The sequence below is a fragment of the Stegastes partitus genome, unplaced genomic scaffold, assembly GCF_000690725.1.
Source record: "Stegastes partitus isolate 25-593 unplaced genomic scaffold, Stegastes_partitus-1.0.2 Scaffold7, whole genome shotgun sequence".
Taxonomy (NCBI): Eukaryota; Metazoa; Chordata; class Actinopteri; family Pomacentridae; genus Stegastes; species Stegastes partitus.
Genome location: NW_007577738.1, coordinates 339,773 through 356,977, shown reverse-complemented (window position 1 = coordinate 356,977; position 17,205 = coordinate 339,773). Strand labels below are relative to the sequence as shown.

Sequence of the window (17,205 nt, the reverse complement as noted above, 5' to 3'; positions counted from 1 at the left end):
TTTCCAAAAGAAAAAGAAAAAGAAAAACATCAGAGGGCTCATATTCGGAGGCGAAAACAAGCAAACAAAAGTATAACAAGGCAACTAAAAATATAAGATGACTGCGCTCTATTTTTCTGCTCAACATTTAAATAATGAATGAAGGTGTTACTGAAATCATCCGGCCCAGACAAGTGACTGTTTCTCTAGATAATTACCATGTAATGTGGCTGAAAAGCTTAATGTTGTGCCAAGTTTCTAAGGTAGAGATTTCTGAGCCATTTCCATGAAACATCCATTTTCCTTTCCTCAGATTTTTCAGTGTGTCAGTCATGAAAGCTTGCTCTCCCTGGTGATCCCTGTTGCGTCTGCTTGTAATCCTGCAGCTGTATCTATGAATTAACAAATCGACTGCTATGGGAGTGATGGTAAATCCAGTTAGACAAGGACATTGATTTCCACTCGTGTCTAAACAACAGTGGTGGGAAGAGCAGACATCCTGTTCCATGGATTAGAACCTTCTAAACCAGAAAATGAGCAGAACAGACCAAATCTCCATTGTGCCTCAGTCTTTTTCTGTGTTACAATAATGAACCTAAATGCGAAGGGTAATCGGCCTGTTGAGAGTGATCTTTAACCCGTTCTAAAGACTTTTATCCCCTGTGAGTCACAATGAGTCTTCCTTGCCCGCAGGCTACATTGTTTGTTACCATGAGACCTGGTGAAGACACAAGAGTCCTGCCTTCAGAGAGTGAGAGAGGAGGTGGGCGGGACAGCCAGACTGGGAAATGAGTCAAAGGGGTGTCTCTGCACCCGTTGAGTTAGTGAAGACCATAGTACCTTTGTGCTTGTCCCGTTTATGCCTTAGTGCCTGAAGGGGTCTTATTCTGGCTAGGGCCTGCTCACGCTGGTTCATAAAAATGGGACCAGGAAAAACAAGGGGGCCTGGGGGAGAAAGAAACTTTCACATGCATGCACAATGCTCACAAATGGGAAAGAACACATGATAATACTACACCACAACAATACACACACACACACTGAAAAATTATATAGACACAAGCAAGAGGGAGGTCACCAAGGCACAACACCCGAGCTCACAACAGCAGCTGAGATTTAGAAACTATAAAGGGATGGACCTAATGTTTGAGGTTTTAGTCTATTCATTACACCCATCCCAGACGCCAGTGTCCCTGTGCCTATGCTGAATGGGCTAACACAGAAAGCCTAACTCTCTAAATCCAAAAAAAAAAATAAAAAAACCCACACAGACCTTCCCTTAACACAGGCTCCTACTGTCTAGCTACGATCCATACCTCTTCCCTCCTCCAACCTATGCCGGCGGTTGATCCTCTGTCGCTTCTCCTCCTGACGGATCTGAATGTGCTCCTCGATGTTCACTCCTGGAGGGGGAGGGACAGGCACAGCTGAAAACACAAAAGGCCGCAGGTACAGGCAGCCCAGACAGGATGCAGGAGGAGGAGGAGGGAAAACGAAGCAGAGCAGAACAAAACAAGACACACATCAATGAATGATGGAGAGACGTGATGGAGAAGCAATGACTCTGCACAACAAAAGGATTATGACGGAGGATGAGCAACGACAAGTGCACGAAATACTGTATTCAAGCGAATGCAACAGACAGTGTGACGTGTAGCATAAGCGATGTGCTGGCATAGCTCAGAAAGATATACTGCTTGCACACATCCCTGGTCAAGACAGTTATTTATTCTGATCAGATATGGAGAACACAATCTATTCCTACTAGATTCCAACATGCACATAATTCATCAGATTTTGTGGGTTTAGGTGAAATTTAAACAAACGGTGCTTTGGCTGAAATGCATGTACTATATGAGGGACAGTGCAAAGAATGGAACATAAAGGGTCCTATTGTCATGAGAGCACAATGACCAGCGCAGGTAGCATTCCAACTGTTTCACAGTTTCCTGACCTTGAGGATGGAGGTTCATAAAAATGAAGCAGCGTAAAGAGTTTCGGTACAAAAAATGTGTCAGACTTAAATATTTTAGAATCACATCTGTGGTGATTTTATGCCACAAGGAAAACCTAATCTTTGGAGCAAATGCACATCAGTGATGAAATAATGCTTGTATGTAATCCAAGTAAACTATTAAATGAATCAATTCTTCAACCAGGACCACATTTGATGAAGCTACAGCGCAAACAGCATTTATCTTTCACTTAAAACAAGGAATTCTAACAATAATCGTGATGTATGGCTGATCTGAACTTCTCCTTCATTTCATTAAATTGCTGTGGACATTTGAAGGCAGTTGTGTTGACAAAACTGCAGCGTCTAATTCAAAAACAGCCACACCAGAGTGCAGAGCTGTTGAGTACAGTTGTCCACTGTATTTACTTTGATTAAATCACCTGCAAATGACATCATGCTGCTGCAGAATAACAGACTGGTCCATTATAACTTAGTATTCTCTTGTTTGTGGGGGAGATGTCGGCTTACAGTGGCTCATCATTCCTGCTTGTCACCGCCTCCAGTCCAGCTTCCTTCTTAACAGTCATGGAGTTTCACATTATATTCTTTATATGCTTAATGCAGATGCTGCTGTGTCGCATTTGATATGGCGGCTTACAATTCACAGTACAGTAGAAATAAACCTGACATAGCAGCAGATTGGTGCAATCATCAGCTTCTTTGATATTTTTTACAATTAATTTTTATCATTATTGTGCAAATCAAGCAAAAACCAGAACCATCTGCTTTTGGCTGCAGGTTTGTGGTGCTACATTGTGCAGCTCTGCACCATCCAACGACAATGATTTCCTGGAAAGGCTGCTTCTTTATTTGTCACTGTAATTGCCAAAGCTGTTTTAGTGCCATGAGACCAGTGATGTGATGTGTGCTGAGTGTATTAGTTAATCCGCACACCCTCTGATCTATATTTCCCTTCATCCACCTCTTTTGCCCTTTGCACTGCTTCACATAAATGAACCAACATGGCATGTGCACTTGGAGACGACCATAGGGAGTGCATCTAAGACCTACTTCCTTGTCTTTGTAATTGTGCACACATGAAAACTGGGCTTTAAGTCAAATAGGATCTGCTGGCATACCTAGCAGCAGGTCCAATGGAATCATCTCCTTTACAGCATCAAAGATGCCTCTCTGCCTGGCCTCCTGACCGTCAAGCTCCCTGGCACAGGCTTTGCAACAGCCACATGCTGAGCAGCCAGACTCTCCAGACCCACAACCACAGATACTGGTTGACATGTAAATACACAGACACAAACACAGACAGAAAGAATATTCATATTATAATGTGCAATTTATCCAGAAATGCAATTTAAAAAGATCATCCCATCAGTCAGATGAGTATTTTTTTGATTTTAACTGTACAAATTGATAAATCCAAATGCTGTACGGATACTAAAATGACCACCGTCACGCTTCCAAATACATGTGTCTTACCCTCCTGGTACTCTGTCTGGTCGTCCACTGCTGACACAGCTGGCACCGTAGCCAGTGCAGTCTCCACACACCGTGCAAACCATGCACTGGTCCAGCTTCCACTTGTGCATGCCTGGCTGGCACATCATGCTCTTCTCTTCCTTCTCCTCTAGCTCATCCTCCAGGTCTTCATCCATGGCTGTGGCCATGCTCTCCACACCAAACGCTACAGCAATACACACACAAACAGGACAGCCATCAGACTGAGCAAAGAAAATATGTGGATGTGTAAGGCTCAATTGTGCTGTTGTGTGTATGTGTTTGTCTCGGTTCGTCCATCTGCTCACCTTTCCCTGCTTGGCTCATGGCTCCGGTGTCTCTTCCACACTGGCCCTTGTTATTCACTCCAAATGTCCACACTTCACCACTCTTGGTGAGAACACATGTGTGAGCCTTACCCATGGCAACCTGAGTTACAAAGTGACCTTTGAGGTCTGTCACCTGGCCTGTGGAGAGGAGAATAGTGATTATGATGAAAGTGAATAAAGTTATTTCAAAAATAAATTATGACAAAGTCTTGAATCTGTCTTTATCTAAGCAACAAACAAAGTACTGAAATAGCTAAGAACAATTCTGTATAGCTGAGACTTTGAAGTAACTCACAGGTACTGTCACTGTAAATAGCATCTTTGCCAAACATGTAGAGCTCCCCGTCCTTGGTGACAATGCTGCTGCTGCCATTGTTGCACGCTGTATACACAGCTGTCTTGGTTTCTAATTTGATCATCTTCTTGGGCTTGTATGGCTTGGGCTGTCTGCGACTTTTAGCTGCAAGAGAAATAACAGACATCACGTTCAGATATTCAGCTGAGTTGGCTTGGATTCAGTGTTTAACAAACACTGAACAGAATTCGTTGTTGAATATTTGAAGACCAATTGAAATCATCTTACTTGATTCTCCGTCTTCTCCTTTGCTGGCAGAGCCGGTGAAAAACACACTTCCATCTTCAGCTACAAGCAGTGCATGAGAACCATCATGGCCAACCGAGAACTGGACAATCTTTGGAGACTTTGTGACAGGTAGTTCCACCCATTTTCCTGCTGATGGGCCACCCTGCTTTATACCCAGGCTCTGGTATTTTCCTGTGTAGTAGATCTGAGAGAAACACAAGGAGAGATGTTCAAACATATACTTAAAGAGAGAAAAAAGATTAGGGGTTAAAATATTGCTCTAATTGCAGTCATTGCTGAGGAGTTGAGGATGAATTGTGTACAACTGCTGATGGAGCGTGCTTGTCAAATATTTAGCAGGGGATCATTTGCTTGCCCTTTATGACAGAATGCTCACTGCGCCAAAACAGTGTCCTTAAAAAGATGAACAAGGACCTTGCATTTTTGACACACTGCTATTGTCAGTCAAAACAAACCCTTAGCTAGTGTGTACACTTTAATCATTCAAATATAAGGGCTTGTGATGACACAAGTTTGTTGCAAGGATTGTGAGGGATTTTTTACAACTCAAAGCATCTGATATTCACTTTGGAATTTGCATAATTTCAACAGCACCTCACGTGAGTGAACAGCAGATATCTGTCAATAACATCACGTGTCTGGCACAATGTCCAGTCCAAGTGATGAGTGAACTTTGCTTAAAGATACAGGTCAGCTGCTCCTATTTTTACCCATCCAGCTGGTCTGGGTTAGGGTAATCTGCAGATAAAGTGTGCCGTGAGATTAGGCCTCTACGCAGACACAGAAATGTGCAATAGGCAACTGCCGTGGACTGCTATCTACCAAAGAAGCACCACACCTACAAGCAAAGGCACAAACAACCACACCCTTCAACACACCCCAAACCACCTACATAGTTTGCATTCTCATCTTATTAAGACAATCTGCAGAAAAATGTTAAATATTTTCTTAAACAAAACATTGGATCCCTACAGTGACTGGGTGTACTATGCTAGATTACACAGATCCTACAGTCCTAGTCAAACAGTATACTGAGCCAATTCCTCACACAGCCTGTGCACACTGAGAAAAACATAAAATCTATGATGTTTCAGCTATCATTGTTAAAATTGGTGTTAATACCTGCTGTTTCCTGGATTCCTACTACCACCACTGAGTGCAATACTCCAAATGCCATTTTATAGGCTTTATAGGCTCCCAACGCATATAACTACTAACAGGGGTTGGGTCCAGAGCACTAAAAAAAACAGATTACTTTGTATTATTTAAAGATAATTTAGCTTAGAGAGGGACCAAATATTTCCAAAACATAAAGACGTGTCTTATTATTAGGTTTAGTACAGCCTGATTTTGGAAATTCTGACTGTAGCTAACGACACACAGATGTTAGGAACTAAGGGAATGTTGATGTTGCACGATGGGCTGAAAGAAGAAAACACAATTCATTCTGAGCTTTTTGTCCCCACAGGTTCACCCTCTAAAGTGTCGGGTCTGTCATTAGCAAGACAAAAGCTCTCACGCTCAGCAGTTGAAGCTGTTCCAACTTTCATTTTTGTTAAACATTTTAGACACACCACCACTCTCACCTTTCCCGAGGCAGTTTTCATCAGAGCAAACTCCCTGCCTGCTCCAAGCAATGCTGCCTCTTCATCAAAGCCTGTGCCTGAGAGAACAACATACTATTTAGAGCCAAATACACAAGGAGATAAGGTTGGAAAGTAGACTGCTTTTTATTCCTCTGTGTTTTGAACAATTTCTGACACATTTTTTACCTTGTACACACACACACAAACAGCATAAAGTGCCCATAGCAGATGTACAGAAGCATATGACAATCACAGCCTCACAAATACTAGCAAATTTTGTATCACTTACTGATGATGTGCAGGTCCTTCTCGAGGTCAAAGAGAGAGATGCCGCAGGCGTGCAGACATTTCCTTGCCAGCTTCAGCTGCAGTTCCTGCTGCAGGGCCGGGTCTGAACTCATAGTATAGATCCGCACCACAAAACCATCCTGTAGGAGTCGGGGACAGCAGGAGGAAATGCCGCTTAGCATCACAACACCACATTGCCAAAGTGTGGCATTCAGAGTTCTTCCAATACAAAAAGCTCCCAGTTTAATGAAGACATATCGCTGTTAAGTCATTACTGGGCCTTACCCACACACATATAGTTGTAATTAATGTGCTGCAGGAAGACATTAATTACAACTTTATTGCATTCATGGGTATCTCAACGGGAGCTGCAGTATGTTTGGGTCAATGCACTGAGGGTGTGGCTTGGCACTACAAAATCAGTGCATACATGTTTTTAAAACCTCTGTCATGTCAGTGGTTATGGTCTAACCATTTATGTTTAAAACATCATGTAGTAAGCAACATCTCTCCACAGCTTCATTTGGCTTAATTTAGAGCACATAACCTATAGCTATAAACCCTCTGAACCTGAAGCAGTTTGAGTGTTTTCTGCCTCTTTTACATTTTTACTCACTGTGGGCTCAATTTTCACTGCAACATAAAGTCCTGCATCTTTATGGAAACAGCACAATCATGGCTAGAAGCAGAGAGAATTCAAAAATGTCTTCTGTGCAGTATGAAAAAGCTTTTTTTATGCTACTAATCATAAAAAATTAATTGAATTGGTTTATTTATTTTTAAAAATAGAATTTAAAAAAATAACCTGGAATAAACATGTACAGCATATTTCCAAGAGCACACTGATATTACAAACACAGAAAAAAAAGAGTACATACCAGAGATAGTTAACTATTTATACTTTTAATTTGTTTCCATATTTGTCTCCTCTCTGCTCTGCGTAAACGCAGCCTGCAGTTCAGCTAAATTTTTTCCATGTGACTGTTGGTTACAGTTGAGTCACTAATAGCTTAACAGTCGCAATGAGGAGCACAGGATTTTTTTTTTTTTTTTAGATTTTTTCTTTTTTTTTTTTTACATGATAACTGCAGTTTATTTTTGGTTGCTTTTTTAAATGAGACAGGAAGAATAAAAATAAGTATGATGAAATATCACGACTTAAGGCTTAGAATTGATTCTATTTAGTAATTAGACTGCATGTCTCATACTTGATACGCTTAAGGACCATCTGACACGCTAAAACACAATGATTCTTTCTAGTTTTACAGTTTCTGTGTCTAAGAAATTGTGTAATTTTGCATTTCAAACCCATCGGTGAGTGTTCAGAATGTTAAAACTCGAGTCATAAGAGATTATACAACTGCTAGAGATTTGAAGTTAATCAAACTGTAGGGGATGTGGCTGAAAGGGACAATTTATACAGAAGGAAAAGAGTAACAAGAGGAAGACATCAAGGAAATGATAATGAGACAACAGGGATATAAAAATGGATGAGGGCTTGCATTGGGTTAGTCTGGCTTTCACTGTGTGGTAATGATGACAGACCTATTGTGCTTTCATTCCTGCAGAGCAGAGCGCCAGTCAAATCATCAAACTGTAAAAGTGAGTGGCCTGTGCAGTGGTTGCATCTGCTTGCTGCACACTAAAAATGCATGCAGCTCCTGAGGACTCCCCCATCCCTCCCCCCACCATGCAGCACTCCACCCCTTTGATTAGCCCAGAAACTGCCTCGCTGCAACGGCAGATATATGGATTTCACGTATTCCCCTCCCCCGCTCACGTTACAGAGTGCTTATGCAGATAACTGCTTGTGAGATTAAGCTCTCTGGAGAATACCCACATGTGGTGCCACTGCCCTCGCTGCCACGCCCACACACACACGAAACACACACACACACACACACACATATATACGCTTAGACACAGCGACACGCCGCCTCGGTGGCACAGCTGGTGATCAGCTGAGCATCCTTCTTTGAGCGAGAGAGTGACAGATGCTTCACAGGTCAAGTCAAGAAGAAAAACTACCCTTATTTTGACTAATAAAAAAGCTAACATTAAAAAAAAGGCCAGATGAAAAAAAAAGGAGGACATTGTTGAGCTGGAGAGGATTTGATTGCATGCGAGTGTGAATAAATGACTCATCACTAAGAAGATAATCATTTATAGTCATGAGTTTGTATCTCTTCATATTTACTGTAAGAGAGAAAACTTCTCACAAAAGCTGATAAGAGATAGAATCTATGAGCCCCAAATGTAGCTCTTGCAATGTTCAGGGTGATCAAATCAGTCACTATGCAAGATATTTAAACCCCAACAGGGAAACCAACAAAACCACAATTTCATAACACTTTAAAAAGCATTTAAGTGCTTGATAAAGCCAGCTCTCTTCAATGTGTTTGCAGCTGACTTTTTTCTAAGATTAGTAAGGGAACTGTTCTCAGCTGAAACAGTTCCACTTTGAAGTGAAACATGAGACATGTAATTATCGTGTTGATGAAGAGCTTTCAAAGAAACATTAAACTTACATCTTTGCAGGCTGCGATCTGGTTAATGTACTCTCCATCTGTGAAAATGATGTTCTGTCCATCTGAATGTTGACCTGCAAAGAGAGACGAAGTGACAGTAAATATACACAGCATTTCGTAAGTTGGATTTTGATAGCTTAACTCCAAGGAAGTGTTTCTAATGCAAGCCAGTAAACGCATTTTCTCAGCACCTGGCATGGTGACAGTCCCCTCATGCTCCAGAGTCTCAGGGTTGATCTTGAGGGCCGACATACTGTGGTTGCTTGTGTCCCGATACAGCAAGTACCCCTGAAAGCACAACACAGACGCATTTGTTCATAAAAGACTGTCTCAAGCATGAACTCGACAGCTGACCTAACAGAATAATAAAGGTTGTATTGTTAATTAATAATGCCAGCAACATATATGCAGTGCTAAGACCTAAGGCAGGGAGACATCTGACAACTGCTAAGACTAAGCAGTTGAACACCACTGAAGTCTCAGAAGTATTGTAAATGTATGTATCTCAATGGAAGCTCAATAACTTACCTGTGCAAAGCCCAGCCATGATCTTTTCTCCTTTCGATTCCTGATTCGAGATGTGGAGTTGTACACATGGCCCTGTGAAGGATTGACTACATGTGAGCAAACAAACACTGACAGGAAACGACTCACTAAACATGTTTGATTGACAGTCGGGAGCGAAACAGCTGACCACACAACAGACACAGATGTAAATGAGTGTATGACTGAACTTTCTATTGCTTTAAACTTTCTCCGAGCGATCGTTTTTCACTCATGTATATGCTAAATCAGTCAGCTGTTGCGTTTATTAAATCAGTATTTTAGCAGTGTAGAGCAGCAGCTTGGAAATCTTTATGGGCTGTGTTTCCGTCACTATTTCATACTTGTTCTGTTGTGTGACAGAAGAAACAGAAAAATATATAAATGACAACAGCTTTATTGGGAATCCTGCTGTATTAAAATACAGTCTATATGAGCGGCGAACAAACAAATGTTAGAACTGACTAAGTCTAGGTTGCACTGAAGCACAGCTGACGACATGAAAACACAGTAACCTCCCCAGCCCTGTTCACTGCTTTATAATGAGTCTTAATGTTTCCACTCTCTGTCCCTTAGCTTTGTCATTTCCACAGAGCTCTCAGCTGTGAGCATACAGTTAAAGCTAATAGTAACATTAGCCAGATTAGCTGCACAGCGCACTAACACTGAGGATTTTCCTATTGTTATAATGACATTGCCATCAAAAGTAATCCACTGGATCATCAGTTCCTCAGGTGCTGGGAGTGCATGAAGACACTTGTGTTCATTCCTGAAGCCAACAGCAGAACATTTGGTGTGTTATGCTCAAGTCAGAAATATTAGAGTTAGCAGAAGGAGCTTCACAAAGTCAATCAACCTGACAGACTGAGAGGCAGCTGCTCATTCTGAATGGTTCATCTCGCAAGTTGTGGGCAGTGAGGAGGTAAGATCATGCAAATGTTGATCTAGATGACTGCTGGTTTCTCAGCAGGAACAGAACAGAAGCTCGGAGGCTGTCTAGTTGTCGGGGGGTAGAAGTAAACACCTTTATATCTTAACAGCTTTTACTTTACACCTCCAAGTTTATAAGAACCACAGAACACAATAAAAATTGATTTTCACTGTATGGGACCTTTAAGACCTATGAAACTCATCAGGACAATATTCTGTTTTTAAATATTATGGCTTTCTAATACCAAATGTCACTCCTGTCAACACAAAACAAAGCAGCTAGAGTAAAGGACCAACTCCTATATTTATAAATAACTATAAGATGCTGAGTACACCCAAATTACCAACAACTTGAAACACAGTGTCTTCATATGATTCTGTGTACTGAAGTTAATTTAGGGCTTTCACACACTGTCTCTTTTATTAAGATAAAGAGGTAGTAGCCTCTTTTAAGCAGATATCAGACATATATACATAAATCTCCCCCCCCCCAAAACTTTTCATTTGCTGAGCTCATCATGTATTGTTTAGTTTTTTTTTTTTGTGCAAGAGATGAATTCACTGAATTTGCAAATAAGGTTTCCTGAGAATCTGAAGACAGACGGTAATCATTGGGAAGAGATAACATGCAGCTTGGAGCGGTACATACCCTGACAGTGCCACTGTATCCAGATCCCACTTTGTAGAGTCCATCTTTGCAGAGCAAATACAGGAAGGAACCATCAGTCTGCAGAAGACAGCGTTCATCTTCATCAATGGCCACCTCTTTTAGGACCCACTTGTTCATCAGGGCCGCACGTTTGATGCCATTTCCAAACCAATCCTGGATCTGAATCTTTCCCACCAGGACAGCCTGTACACTTCTCTGCAGTGCATTCAGTATGGTGGGAACCTGGTGAGAATTACGAAGGCAGGGAAGAAAACTTCAGATGAGACATAATCGTGTGTGTGTGTAAAGCAGTGAGAAGTCCCTGGTGAGCTCCTTTGTTGCTTACCGAGTCAAATTCTCATATTAGTGATTAAGACCGTGGACACCTGCGTGTTTGCCCTCTTTTCATTCTGCCTCAATGCAATTCCACACATACTCCCATCATTTCCATGGCAGCTATTACACATACCGCTGATCTCACCGTTCACACACAACCAAACAAACACAAACAAACAACACACAGACGTGCACAGCATGAAAGCCCACACTTCTCGCCAACCTGCCTGCCACTGTGATGATTCACAGTTCAGTCAATACCTAAAAGACGAACAACCAGGAGCAGAACACAGGCGTGTGTCTATGAGGGATAAAATGCGAGAGCCTACAAAGTCCCTCTGCAGTCCCGATCCAGTATAGGAATTCTATCCTTATTAAAGGAGAGGTGAAACATGCTTTTGATCACAAAGCCTGCATACTATTAAATTCTTAATGTCTAAGTTACAGAAGATTTTGCAAGAACCGTTTTGCTATAAAGGAGTAGCAATAAAAAACAGAGAGGAAAAAGAGACAGGAAAGAGATTACAAACTACAGATGGAAGCAAACAGAAGACCAGCTAATTGGCGGAAGAATGCAGTCAGGGTAACATAATCAAACAAGAGGATCAGGGCGGCTTGACATTTTCCAAAACTCAATTTGTGTTGTCCAGACATCGCCCCAAGTCTCTCTGCACAGAGAGAGATTCATGAAGGAGCCAGAGGTTACTTTATCCACCTCAAAATGCAACCTGGTGATCAAAAGCTTTTTTTTTTTCCTAATCTTCAGAGAAAAATTTAATGTAGAATATTTAAAGACAGATAGAATTAGATAGAAGAAAGGCACACATTTCATGGTAAAGGTAGTTTAGATAACATAATTATTCATTTTCAAATTATATAAGAATATTGTCGACTTGCGTTTCACCGGATACAAACATCTAGACTGTGTACAAATGTGTTCATTGTTAGATAGAGATCTAAACAGGTGATCAATACAAATCAGGATAGTGACACCTGATTATCCGTGGTTACTTTCACATGGAAAGAGTAGCTTAACAAGACAACCCATATGGAAAGCACTTTCTATATTTTTTGTTTTTCATGTGAATGCCAGAGATGAAACCAAAAAGGCAGCGAATACTGATAACTGCACAGGCAGGTTGCTAAATTCAGCATAATTTATTTGAATTGGTGACTCACCTGTATTGTCTGGCAGGCATGGCTACCATTATTTGTGAGGATGGCAGAAACGGCCTGCAGGATTTTGCCCGTGTCTCCCCAGGCCACGACCAGACTGAAGAGGCAGGCGCAGGACAGGGCAGTGATGGCCTGTCCGGTTGGGTCATTGGGCCCTGTGCTCCGGACCGTGGTCTCCAACAACAACTGGAAAAGAGACTCTAACGAAGCAAACATGAAGTAGAGAGGTTAGACATCTGTGCAAAGAGAAAATCAGGTGTGTTGTATGTGGACAAAGCTGAACAAAATTTTATAGTTGCAGTCAAATATAATACTAACTGCTGCCTCAAAATATCTGTAAGGTTTTAATAACACATCTCTGACAAGGCAACAAAAAGACAAAAAAAGAACATTTTAAGCTTCACAAATGCACTTTTTTTTGCAGGGCTGTTGCATTGGATTGCATTACACTGTACACATGCACCTAATAAACTCCTGGGTGTAGAGCTTTACCTAGCACATCCGGAGGCTCCGTCTGGAAGCCCTCAGGCTGTTGTCCCTGCAGCATGTCCAACAAGGCCTGTAGGCTACGCAGGCACAGTAAGGGGTGAGAGAACCGAGTCTCTTTTATAAGCTCAAAAACCCCACACAGGCCAATGCCAATGATCTGCAGACACACAGAAAGAAGCACATGAGCTAATGAACACCACACGGCTGTAGCCCACCCCGATTCTAGCTAGACTAGCACCATTATACAGCCAATGTAAATGAAACATATTGACATTGTGCAAATATTGTTCACAAAAAATTGTTTCCTTCAAATTCCAAAGACTAAAGGTTTAGAGTGGCTGTTTACTTCTAATAGCATGGCTTCGTCACGCTACAGCAAAACAACCTACATTCAGTCAGGGGTCCACAGTATGCACAGTGGCTGCTGCTGATCTGAACATCCACTATTAGCATTTTGTATAATGACAGTCCCACTCAGCTGTGCAGAGAAGGGAGGCAGACGAATGAGTGTGGCCTAGAAAAGGATGCCATTCTGTCTCTCTTGCGCTCTCTCTCTCTTGGCATAGCTTGTTATTGAATTAAATAATGCCCCAATGTCCTTTCCTATCTGAGTGAAGAACTTGTTTTGTAACAGAGAAAGCTTTGCATAAGGGTGTAACTAATGAAAAAGTTTTTTTGTTTTTTTAAAGCAGCAGATAAACAGTAAATAAGATCATGCCATACAGAAAAATACAGACAAAATGAATAGGTATAAACGAACATATATGTCATAGATGGTCTGAAATTATAAGAAATCTTCAAGGCTTATATTCACTTTGTCAGTATTTCAAACATATGGCTTGTTAGCGACTGTTGTTAAGCTAGAATTAAAACGAAATCCCCCAAAATATCATATCATCAGTAGCTTATGTAATTGGTCTAAAAGAAGATAAAACCCTGCAGTCTTCCCAGTCTACAATCTGCGTCACTTCTGCATTTACCTGCTAACCAATACGACAGTGCACAGCAAGCATGCACACAGTTCAATAATTGTGCTGCCACGCTGTAAAAAAGGGGTTTGTCCTGTTGTAGTAAGCCTTTTAAAGCAACAACACAGAATGCACCACAGACAAAGAAAAGAAGGGCATAAGTCAGGGGTTTGAACGCACCTCTGTAGACTAAAGCGTCCTAAACTGCACTGTTGATGATCAGCTCTCAACGGTGCCCCGACTGCCTCACTTCTATGACAAGCAGGTGACTCCTCAAAATTGTTATAGTGGTAATAGAACGGCAATAGTAGGGCTGCACAATTATGGCCAAATTTATGACTTTGATCAATACTGACATCATGATTTTATATATTCCAGCAAATATATAAATTTTTGCAACAAGATAAGACTTAAAATAATATTCTTCTGAATTTAGTGCATCTCTTAGAGGCAACATATAAACACAGCTGCATGGATGTTCCCTCAACGCCTCATATTTAGGCTACGGTAGCCTAGCTTGGGGTTGCAAGGTGAAGTAGTGGTTAGCACCATTGCCTCGCAGCAAGAAGGTCGCCTGTTTGCATCCCGGTGAGGACACCTGGGATCTTTCTGTGTGGAATTTGCATGTTCTCCCCATGCAGCGTGGGTTCTCTCCGGGTTCTCCGGCTTCCTCCCACACAGTCCAAAAACATGTTGAGGTTAATTGGTGATTCTAAATTGTCCGTTAGTGTGAATGTGAGTGTGCTTGGTTGTCTGTCTCTAAGCGTAGCCCTGTGATAGACTGATGACCTGTCCAGGGTAAATGGTAAATGGACTGCACTTATATAGCGCTTTTCTACCTTAGTAGCACTCAAAGCGCTTCACAATGTTTATGTCTTGTTAATGTCTTGCCCAAGGATACTTCGATTGTGGGGGATCGAACCGCCAACTTTACGTCAGAGGACAACCGCTCTATCACTTGAGCCACAGCGTCCCCTGCCTTCACCCTAAATCAGCTGGGATGGCTACAGCCCCCCCGCGACCCTAGTGACGATTAAGCAGTGGATGGATGGATGGATGGATGGATGGATGGATGGATGGATGGATGGCCTAGCTAGGTGGCTGTGCACAGACAAGCTTCTACTTTTCCCTCTGAGCGTGCAACTCCAAAAATTGCGCGTGACTAAAAATTACTTTGAAAACAGTGAAATAAGGCGTTCAAATGTAATCTATCCAAGCTGAAAGCTGAAACCAAGGGATTTTTTATCTCCATGGGCATTTTTCTATTAGCAGCATTGTCTATGAGGGTAGCATTTTAAACGCCAATATCACAGTCAATCATGCTCATTTAATTGTCGGGAGCCGAAATCATGATTGTGATTAATATTCAATTAAGTGTGCAGCCCTAGGCAGTAGCGTTGCACAAAGTCAGCAAGCAGTCTTAATGTTATCCTTAAATTTGCAACCTATGGTGTAGAATCCAAACTAATCACACTGTGTCTCAGACACTTTGTTGTTTTAATTATCTGTTAAACATGGTTTGCTAGGTTTCTCTATTTAATGTTATCAAAGAGAACAATAACAGCCAAGATTACTGATATGAATAACAAGGCATGTAATTGGTCTGTGTGACAGTCCATTTTAATTTAATTTAATTCAATCATGTCAGTCGTGCTTTCTGCATACTGTAGATTTTGAATAGCAAAAAGCAAAAGATTATTACAGAGCTAATTTGTGATTTTTGACCCCAGGTATACTTCACATTTTTAATAAAAAGAGACAGCACACACACTGAGAAAGAAAGATAAACTGGCACAGAGAAGAGGAGGGAGGTAGGGAAACCATAATCCTCACAGGATGGGGGTTTCAAACCTCTGGTAAAGTGACTCCAATTACAACAATAAAAAGGATGAGCCCTAAAGGATCAGTGCATCTCAAAGATCCCCTGAGAGCACAGACTGGCCCTCGCCTCAGAACCAAGCAGCCAGTACCGTTCCCTGCTCATACCTTTGGCAGCTTCACGGCTGGCTCGCGGTACTCTTCCTCCTCCTCGCTGTCTGAGTCGCCGCTCTGCACCGAGCTCCTGGAAGCCAACGCTAGGGAGGCCTCTCTCTGCTGCCAGTCCAGCACACAGTGCCGCACGTTGCAGTAGACATTGAATGCAGATGGGTTGCTGTGCAGCTTGATGTCCGGCACGCAAAGGGCTCCATCTAGACTCTCGGCCTGTGGAAAAAACACAGAGAGTGGAGGTGGTCAGCAAAAACCTTTTTCTTGGTGACCACAACTATGATATCATTTGGTACATCGGCAAGCTATTGCACACACCACACAGTCATTTATAACCAGTAACGTCAACCTTTACCAGAAGATTAGATTGCCTCGGTCCACATAAAAACGCATTTTATGTCTTACCATCTTTTTACTGAAATGTTTTTTTAAATCACCTTCAAGATACTGTTATTGTCACATGAACAGGCAGGTAATTCATTTCTTTTGTTTCGTGTCTCTCAACTCTTCATGAGTCATGCAGTTACTGAAGAAGCAATTTAGCGTACACCCACTGATGATACCCCCAAACCAAAACACATGCCTACTGACCACAACAAATGGGTAATTTCTCCTCTGCCTTTATGAGGAAAGTCACATGTGAGAATTCCTCAGAGAAACATGTCCCCAAATATAAACCTTTGGGACTCGAGGCAGATGTTTTCCGTTAGATTTCAGCTGAAAGAAAGAATTATATAACCACAACAAGTTGGCAGTGTAAAACCATTGTTGACCCCAGGCTTTATGGAGTTACTTCTCTCATTGTCCTCGTGTCTAGTCACCGACACAACTGTGAAAATAATTAACTCCTCATTTTGCTTCGGACTCACTCCTTAAGGACGCTCACTTTTGCACACACTCGGCAAGTGTTTACACATTTCAAGACCAGCTTAACACAGCTTTCCCTGTTACAAAATCAATTACCCAACGTTCTGAGTAACCACAGTGCACAAAAAAATTGCTTTAGAAAAGCATTTAGTTTAGTTCGAGGTGGGTTTAACATTGAAGAGATGGTCAAGGTGAAAAGATATTTACAACAAAACAACCACTAAGATGAAAATTTAAAGTACCACTGTTGTTTTAGCAGACAAAAGGGAAGTCAAATGACAAAATCCAATCAACTAGATGTGCAGATTGTAAAAAATAAAAGAAACAAACTGTTTGAATAAAGTTCCCTTGCAGCAGCCACTGATGTAAATGTCAGCCAATGTGGAAGAGAAATCGACATTACAAAAATGCCAAAGATAAACACTAGTGTTCAAAGGAAGTGCATCAACTTGGTATTTCACATTTCTAATCTTTTTTT

General features: G+C 41.6%; 1 protein-coding gene across 16 annotated transcripts in view; it reads right to left on the bottom strand.

Annotated features, from left to right (window-relative positions):
• The window catches only part of mycbp2 (MYC binding protein 2), a 66,834-nt gene that overhangs the window by 40,208 nt on the left and 9,421 nt on the right, over positions 1–17,205 (bottom strand). For 9 of the 16 annotated variants that reach the window (XM_008281757.1, XM_008281765.1, XM_008281812.1 and 6 more), the window contains exons 3-18: positions 15,861–16,076; positions 12,910–13,063; positions 12,421–12,617; positions 10,906–11,148; positions 9,312–9,383; positions 8,975–9,071; positions 8,784–8,857; positions 6,257–6,395; positions 5,968–6,044; positions 4,361–4,565; positions 4,073–4,237; positions 3,757–3,915; positions 3,431–3,635; positions 3,076–3,221; positions 1,296–1,406; positions 820–924 (exon numbers count right to left, since the gene is read on the bottom strand). In XM_008281757.1, the coding sequence (XP_008279979.1) occupies positions 820–924; positions 1,296–1,406; positions 3,076–3,221; positions 3,431–3,635; positions 3,757–3,915; positions 4,073–4,237; positions 4,361–4,565; positions 5,968–6,044; positions 6,257–6,395; positions 8,784–8,857; positions 8,975–9,071; positions 9,312–9,383; positions 10,906–11,148; positions 12,421–12,617; positions 12,910–13,063; positions 15,861–16,076 (2,365 nt within the window). The remainder of the gene's footprint in view (positions 1–819; positions 925–1,295; positions 1,407–3,075; positions 3,222–3,430; positions 3,636–3,756; positions 3,916–4,072; positions 4,238–4,360; positions 4,566–5,967; positions 6,045–6,256; positions 6,396–8,783; positions 8,858–8,974; positions 9,072–9,311; positions 9,384–10,905; positions 11,149–12,420; positions 12,618–12,909; positions 13,064–15,860; positions 16,077–17,205) is intronic. The other 7 variants (XM_008281773.1, XM_008281878.1, XM_008281805.1 and 4 more) reach the window with 3 other exon arrangements.